Source organism: Otolemur garnettii, unplaced genomic scaffold (genome assembly GCF_000181295.1).
Source record: "Otolemur garnettii isolate 467f Iridium unplaced genomic scaffold, OtoGar3 scaffold00180, whole genome shotgun sequence".
Lineage (NCBI taxonomy): Eukaryota > Metazoa > Chordata > Mammalia > Primates > Galagidae > Otolemur > Otolemur garnettii.
The window spans coordinates 508,915-517,846 of record NW_003852575.1 but is presented as its reverse complement, the minus strand read 5'-3'; the positions used below and the strand labels follow the sequence as shown (position 1 = coordinate 517,846).

The following is an 8,932-nucleotide window of genomic DNA, read 5'->3' as shown; positions in this document are numbered from 1 at the left end:
AAAAAAAAAAAAAAATTGTTGCATTGTCCAGGGCAAAACAGGACATCATATGGCATATGCTTCACATGTGCAAAGAAGCTGGAGAAAAGGAATAAGCCCCACCCAGTATGTAGACAACCAATTCAAATGATATTGCACTTACTTCCCTTTCCCTAGCTGACCTGTCCATGAAAGTGGAATATATATTTCTAACTATATAACCCTAAAATGGCTGGGCTCCCATAGCTCAGTGGTTAGGGTGCCAGCCACATGCTCCAGGGCTGGTGGGTTCAAACCTGGCCTGGGCCTGCTTTAAAAAAAAAAAATAGCTGTGGCAGGTGCCTGTAGTCCCAGCTAGTAGGGAGGCTGAGGTAAGAGATTCTCTTGAGCCCAAAAGTTTGAGGTTGCTGTGAGCTATCACACCACAGTACTCTACTGAGGGTCAAAGTGAGACTGTCTCAATTTAAAAAAAAAAGCCTAAAAACATAGGCAACATGGAATTTATTTTTATTTACATATATCAAAGTGAGAAAGTGTCTCAATCCAGATAGGTTTTTTCTTTAGGGTATTTTACCTACATTGGGAGAGGAATAGTGAATATTTATTTTATTTCCTTTTTGGAAAATTTCACTTCTTTTTGTATTTGGTTTTTAATGTAATTTGAGTTGGATATATACAGCTCATCCTTTACCCATACTCCTTCTTTTAAATAATTTCTACTTTCTCTCAAATGAGAAGTATCTGATTTAAAATTATATATGTGTGTGTGTCTGTGTGTGTATATAGTTAAGTAGGACAACTAAATGTAATTTATTTAATAACTTTCATGTATAGAGAAAATGTGCAGACTTTAAATTTTTGATACTCTTAAATCTTCTAATGTTTAGTTTTTCTGAGCCTCTTTCTGAGTAAAAAAGAACCTGGCAATTGTATTGCTATGTGAGTAAAAATGTACAACTTATTCTTTAGCACCTTTAGTTATGCTGTGAGGGTTAGGTGGTGATGATGCTGTCAGTGAGCACAGCCATCATTTACTCATAAGATACAACTTTTTTAAGGCTCCCTAGTAAAATGTGGAATTGTCCTGGGCATCTAATCTTTAGTACACCAAGCCCTTTTTCACAAAAAATCCTCTTCAGAACTGGGCTCAGGTGGCTCACACCTGTAATCCTAGCACTCTGGAGGGTGAGCTGGGTAGCTCGCTTGAGTTCAAGATTAGTTTGAGCAAGAACAAGACCCCATCTCTACTAAAAACAGAAAAAAACTAGCCAGGTGTTGTGGGCAAATTCCTCTAGTCCCTGCTACTTGGAAGGCTGAGGCAAAAGTATCACTTGAGCCCAAGAGTTTGAGGTTGCAGTGAGCAATGACTCCATGGCACTCTTTCTAGGGGATGGACTAAGACTCTCTCTCAAAAATAAAGGGGGAAGGGGGCTCTTTAGGATTTAGTGGAATCTGTTGTTTCCCCTAAGTTGGAAACTAAGATGGTTTGAAATATCTTCTTGGTCTAGGTTATGTGGTTTCTGGTAGTTGCCTAGGTTTGGGGCCTGTTCTTAAAGCCAGTTTTAAAAACCAGTGAATTTAGAAATTTGATAAATAGGCTCAGCGCCTATGGCTCAAGCAGCTAAGGCACCAGCCACATACACCAGAGCTGGCAAGTTCGTATCCAGCCTGGGCCTGCCAAACAACGATGGTTGCAACAAAAAAAGTAATAGCCAGGTGTCGTGGCAGGCGCCTGTGGTCCCAGCTACTTGGGAGGCAGAGGTAGGAGAATTGCTTAAGCCCAGGAATTGGAAGTTGCTGTGAGCTGTGATGCCAAAGCACTCTACCCAGGGCGACACCTTGAGGCTCTATCTCAAAAAAAAAAAAAAAGAAAAGAAATCTGATAAACAGAAATCATTTTAAAACTAGCTGAAAAGGTTGTAAGTTCTCTCTGAATTATCTAGAAATTATGCATCACTTTTCTTCAAGAAAGATGCGTTAGAACATGCGACTGGTGTGCAAGCTTGGTGTTTGGTCAGTAAGGGCCATAAATATTGGGAAATGTTACTTCCCCTCTGAGACCCATCTACCCTGGCCATGGCATGTTGTTTTATCTCCAACTATTACAAGCTGCTCCAATTCTGTGAATCCAAATGCCATAAAAACTTTATAAAGTGCAGTCCTCGCAAGATTAGTGGACTAAAAGCATTCTGTAAAGCAGCTGGTGTAAAAAGTTAATTCATCTGAATTTGAAAAATGTAGAAATGAACCTGTCAAATACCAGTGAGAGCTTTAGAATAAAAATGCTGACGCAATGAAGAAAGTCTACAAGATGGAACAGAAGTGCCAAGTTAAATTTATAGTTAACAAATTGAAGAAAAATAAAAGACCTACTGGAAATCAAAGAAGTCAAGCAAAGCATTCATCCTATCTGGGCCCATTACGCACATAAAAGAAAGCAGACACAAGAAGAGAAGGATGTGGACGTGGACTGTGTTTCCTAAGATATCTCATTGTCTGTAATCACTTCTACATGACATTTGAAAATCTCAACAACAACTGGCTTGGCACCTGTAGCACAGTAGTTACAGCCCCAGCCACATACACTGGGGCTGGCAGGTTCGAACCCAGCCCAGGCGAGCTAAACAACAATGACAACTGCAACAAAAAATAGCCAGGTGCCTGTAGTCCCAGCTACTCATGAGGCTGTGGCAAAAGACTTGCTTAAGCCCAAGAGTTTGAGGTTGCTGTGAGCTATGATGCCACCGTACTCTACTGAAGGCAACGTACTGAGACTGTGTCTCAAAAAAAAAAAAAAGAAAGGAAAGAAAATCTCAACAACAAAAAAACAAAGATGCGGGCAGCACCTGTGGCTCAAAGGAGTAGGGCATCAGCGCCATATGTGGAATCAACCAAACTGCCCATCCATTCACAAACAGATTAACAAAATGTGGTGTATATTTACTATGAAATATTACTTAGAAACAAAGAAAGGTGAACTAAAGGACTTTGGCAACACTGGATGGAACTAGAAACCATTATCGTAAGTGAAACATCTAATGAATGAAGCAGTGAAACGGAACTAACTGCTGAGCACACATGTGCACAGCAGGAAATACAACAGTGGAAATCAAGCAGGGGGAAGAAGAGGGATGGGAAAAACCTACTTAACCAATACAACAAGCCCTATCTGGGTGATGGGTACACTTATAACGCTGACTCGAGGTAACAAAATCAATACATGTAACCAAAAACATCTGTACCCCTCTGTAAGAGCCCAAGATTTAAAAAAAAAAAAAAAAGGCTCAGCCCCTATGGCTCAAGTGGCTGAGGTGCCAGTCATATATACCTAAGGTGGTGGGTTCGAATCGAGCCTGGGCCCACCAAACAACAATGATGGCTGCAACCAAAAAATAGCTGGGCATTGTGGCAGGCACCTGTGGTCCCAACTACTTGGGAGGCTGAGGCAGAAGACTCGCTTGAGCCCAGGAGTTGGAGGTTGCTGTGAGCTACGATGCCACAGCGCTCTACCCAGGGTGACAGCTTGAGGCTCTATCTCAAAAAAAAAAAAAAAAACCAAGATACAATGAAACTAAATCTAATCATAAGAAATCTACAAAATAAGTAAACAATATCCACAAAATGGTATGGTCATAATAGAAAAAATTGAAGTAGACTAAGAAAACAAAATACTAAATGGATTACATTCTCAATCACTGTAAGGATACTGGTGTAAAAACTAGTGAAATTCAAATAAATCCTACACTCAACATAGTCAATATTATAGCAAGATTAATTTTAACATTTTATAAATATACCACAGTGAGTAAAATGTTAACCTAAGGGAAGTCTACAGATGAAGAGCACATGGCAACTCTACGTTGTATGAAATTAGTTCAAAATTGTAACAAGCTGAAAAACTGAATTATTCAATTTCCCATTTCTTTACTAAAATTATAATTATAGTAACTACGTAAAGAAATGTCACTTAAGTAAAACATTAAGTGTACAGTTCAGAAAATAAAAACTAGATGGTCAAGAGTACAATGTGCAAAGTGTCTTTTATACAACATCTGTGATATGAGATAACTTACTTGATAAATTTTAGAAGTTGGTCAGTGATCTTTTTAGCTGATCTTGCAATTACACTCCCAGGTTCATTAAATGTTCTGGCATTATGTTCTATGTATCTGACTTCCCAAACTAATGCAGACAGCCTCCTTTAAAATAAAGCAGGCAATTTAGGGCTTAGAAAATGAAAGAAACCAAGTTAAAAGAAAAAATACCTCAGCATGTGAATTAACAGCATGGCATTAATTATACTGAAGTGCAAAGCAATAATGAATACTTTTTAATGCTGTCAAGTTGAACAGTCATAAGCAATTATACTGGACACTGAACTACAGAAAATAATTCAGAAACCAAAATTTTAACAAATCACTAAATCACATACGGAAAACTAATGAAGCAACCTTTCCTTTTTAAACAGCCTTTAACGCCACTGAAACTCAAATGAAGAAAATGTTAAATATCATCAACTCTAAGAGTCAATTTTGCTGCCAACTGGCAAAGTGGTTTCTGATCTGAATGCACATTCCAGTGTTTGACTACAGAAATAAATTACATCAATAATGTAGATTCCAGGAGACTCTTGTAATGGTAATTTCTTAAAGTAGTTGAAATATAAAAAATAAAACACCATCAACTGCTATAAAAATCATTAAGAAGTTTTATAGTTAAGAGTGTTCTAGAGGCCAAAGAAAAAAGGTTAATGTTTCTGGGAAATTAATCTTTCACTGAAGGCCAAATTCCAAATATTAACTAATTAAATAGTTGTAAATGAAACAGTTGAATGGGAATTTAATATTCAAATAAAAAAACATAATATCTCGCTACTTAAACTTAATTTCTAAGGATAAAAACAGATGACATAAGGACTGAAAATACAGTATTTGATATTACACTTGGTTTGACTCACACCTCCCTCATAGCCATCTAACACAATTTCGTAATGAAAGAGAAAAATAGAAAATAATGTTAATCAGCTCCCAATTCTACCACCTCTTTCTTTACCCTAGTTGATATGGCCAAATAGCTTTTTAAACCGTTTTGAGAGCAGGTTTCTACTAACCTGTAAAATCGATTAACAAGTCTCATTCGAATTGTGTAAAGATCGGTTGGATAAGCTACGACAGTACAGTACTTTGGGTACGTACATAGATCAACCGGGCCTGCAAAAGCTGCTGCTATATCTGTTAGGGAAAATAGACAAATTTTAATCAATGAATCCATTACCTCCAAATGATACTTCTCTACAAATAAGATGGAGCCCCATGCAACATTATAGGCTAACTCAGGCGTCCTCAAACTACGGCCCACGGACCACCACATGCAGCCTTCCTAGGACATTTATCCGGCCCACCGGTGTTTTTGCCGCCGCTGCCTGTCCTGCTTAGCAGCCGACAGGTCCCGGGGCCCGAATTCTGGCCCTCCGATGGTCTGAGGGACAGTGAACTGGCCCCCTGTTTAAAAAGTTTAAGGACCCCTGGGCTAAACCAAAAAATAAAATAATGAGTGTGGCAAAGAACACAACCTCAATTACACTATTATTTTAAAATACATTTATAAAATACTTGAAAATGTAACTTTTCACCCGGAAAAACTTACCAAGATTCAAAAGCTGATCTATCCCACTAATAATTCGGTCACATTCTTCATCTCTCGATTTCTGGCCCCACTCACCATCTTGAGGTTTGTAGAGCAATTTTTCCAGCTCTTCTGAGGTGACAGAAATACTAGCCCCTAATTCTTCAGGTGGATCAACTATGGATCCCAAAAAATAGAACAGAAAGGGGTGAGAAAGAAAGAAAAAGAAAAAATCAACTGAGAAAACAAATGTATACTACACTGAAATTCAATTTTCAAAGCTTATAAAATAGGTTACCTTCGCAGTCCAAAATAGAGTTCAAATGTACAACTCTTATTAAATTACTGAGATTACCAAATTACTTAAATTCCGGCACAATCTACTCACACTGATAAAATTAAAAATATTTTAGGGTGCCATTATCACATTTTCAGTCTATTTCTGCAAAGGCAAATTTAATACAGAGGCCTCTGAAAACACCAATTGAATTTGACAATATTAAAAAATTAAAACGTATATAACTAAAAAGTAATTTTTTAAAAGTCAAGACAAAAATCAGTAAAATAATCCCACTATGACAAATGGCTAATTTTCTTAATTTTCAAAGGGCTCAGATGAAGCAGGGAGAAGTTTTAAGAAACTCCTAGAAGGAAAGCAAAAGAACACAAAAAACAGAGGAAGTTCTAAATACTTTAACTTACCATATAACAACAGTTCTAATATACAGATAAGGAATATCATCTATTGTGTGTTGGCTATTAGGTTAATTTAACATGCTGCTCCAATGGAGAAGGGCATCAGATGAGCATCATTAACAGCTTTATAAACTATATGGTTGAGGGAATGCTTAACTGGAGCTTTTCCTCTAGAAATACATCAGTTAAAATTCCTACAAACATACATTTTACATAATGCCAGTTTAATTCTTCTGTAAACCCTCTTAACTGTAATAGCTTTGACTAGAACTTTTGTCTTCTTTGTATTCTTACTTTCAGCTGAGGGATGGAAAATTTTTTAAGCATGAATGGAAATGATTCCTATGAGCTTAAAATCCATGTTCTTGCAAAGAAAGGGATTTCAATTTTACTTTCTGTATGAACATAAAATAGAGGGGAAAAAGACATCCTGCTGCCTTTGAAAGTCAAAATGTTTGTATTTTCACACTTTATTGCAGAGTTACACTTTTACTATTCTGTCTAATCAAAAGGGAAGACCATGAGGCTGTGTGAGCAGGCAACAAAACAAAGTGCTAAAAATGCTGGTTTATCAAAGTCAGAATCTGTGTTCAAATCTTATCTATACCACCCAAACATGATATTGGGCAAGCTTTTAACCCATGTCTTAAAAATTAAATACCTGCAAAATAAGGACAGTGAAGAAGTTTCCACCCCAAGGGTTGTTGAGAGAATTTTTCACATACAGCACTCAGAACGGTGCTTCCCATAGAGCAAGTGCTGAATCTAGCAAGTTAACTAGGATTTTTTGTTTGTTTTTGAATAAGACAGAATAATAGGAACTACAAGTATCATTCAGGCTAAACAAACAAAAAACCAGACAAATCACATAAAGCAGTGGTTCTCAACCTTCCTAATGCCTTGAACCTTTAATACAGGGGTTGCGACCCACAAGTTGAAAACCGCTGACATAAATGGTTTAAAACACTGAATTCTAGGCAAAGGACAGGCTTCCCACAGAATAAAAGTGAACCCTCCAATTATTCCAGCTTGTCTTGAAAGACTAGCCAGGCCATGACACAAGGAAGAGGAACCCAAGGGAAACCAGACAAATTACCTGAGGTTAAAAGACAGAATGAGAATCAAAGACAAGGAAGCTGGAGTTCATAGAGCAGAGCAAAGGAGAGAAGAAAGCTGCAAAGGCTTCCTCCCAACCACTTTGTTGAATACGGATCAGATCGGATGTGTGAAAAAATAACAAGCTAAGAAAAGCAGCAAATGAAAATTACAGAAAAGGAAGCCTGGTGCTCAAAGGGGCGAGGAACCCTGTCTATTCTACCAGCCAACCTGGAAAACTTCATGATCCATACAGAACTGGATAGACGACATAAAATGGTTTGCCTCAGAAGGGAGGAAATTAGCTGTAAGCTAAGCACTTTCCCAAACCCACCACACATATCTAAAAAGGATAAAACTGTTACTCACTAAGTGTGTCAAAGAGCAAAGTTTATAAATACTTGTAAGAATACAAAAATACGACTTTACCTCCTTCATGTTTACATGGATGGAGCTGGAAAATGTTCTTTTTAGCAAAGTATCACAAGAATGGAAGAACAAGTATCCAATGTACACACCCCTATTATGAAACTAATTTATAGCTTTCATATGAAAGCTATAACCTAATTATAGCCTAAGAATATGGGGGGGGAGGAGAGGGGGTGGGTGGGTGGAGGGTGGGTGATTGGAGGGATCACCTCTATGGGTTATCTTACAAGGGTACAGTGAATCTTTCTGAAAGTAGAATACAAACGTCTTAAAACAATAAGAAAATGACATAAAAGCTATGTTAACCAGTTAGATGAAAATATTTCAAATTGTATATGAAAACACCACACTGTACCCCATGATTGCATTAATGTACACAGCTATCATTTAATTAAAAAAAGAATACAAAAATATATGCCAATCAATAAGGTAAAATCCACAGTCTGATATAAAATTAAAAATTACTTCCTGCAGATCATATTGGGCAGAAAAAAATTACAAGGCACTGTGAAAAATCAAGAAATCAATACCCATAATGAGAAACATGGAAGATATCGAAAAAAAAAAAAAGGAAAAAAAAAAAAACTACTGAAGTTCAACTTTTGGACATGAAAACGAGTAAGGTAAAAATTACATTAAATGGTGATAAAAGCAAATCAGACATTCTAAAGGTAAACTTGAAGGCACAGCAACAAAAACTATCCAAAACGAAATAGTGAACAGACAATTAAAAAAAAATAATAATAAGCAAGCCCACAGACACACAGATCAGAGAAAGAACATTATGTTATTCAAAAGTAACAGCCCATTTGATGAAGGAAAGATCTGAGTAAACATTTCTCCCAAGATATAGAAATGATAAAAAAGCAAATGAAAAGATACACAATTAACCACAAAGAAATGCAAATCAAAACCATAACATATGGGTGGCACCCGTACTCAGTGGGTAGGGCACTGGATACACTGAGGCTGGCGGGTTCAAACCCATCGTGAAACAATGACAACTGCAACAACAACAACAAAAAGCCAGGCAAGCATTGTGGCAGGCGTCTGTAGTTCCAGCTACTTGGGAGGCTGAGGCAAGAAAATCGCTTAAGCCCAAGAGTTT

The 8,932-nt window shown here is 37.3% G+C and overlaps 1 protein-coding gene and 1 pseudogene across 1 annotated transcript in view; one reads left to right on the top strand and one right to left on the bottom strand.

Annotated features, from left to right (window-relative positions):
* The window catches only part of LOC111728713, a 1,744-nt pseudogene extending 1,588 nt beyond the window's left edge, over positions 1 to 156 (top strand).
* The window catches only part of BRWD1 (bromodomain and WD repeat domain containing 1), a 129,163-nt gene that overhangs the window by 29,288 nt on the left and 90,943 nt on the right, over positions 1 to 8,932 (bottom strand). Inside the window, exons 30-32 of the mRNA XM_023519584.1 lie at positions 5,626 to 5,781; positions 5,090 to 5,210; positions 4,053 to 4,178 (exon numbers count right to left, since the gene is read on the bottom strand). Of these exons, the coding sequence (XP_023375352.1) occupies positions 4,053 to 4,178; positions 5,090 to 5,210; positions 5,626 to 5,781 (403 nt within the window). The remainder of the gene's footprint in view (positions 1 to 4,052; positions 4,179 to 5,089; positions 5,211 to 5,625; positions 5,782 to 8,932) is intronic.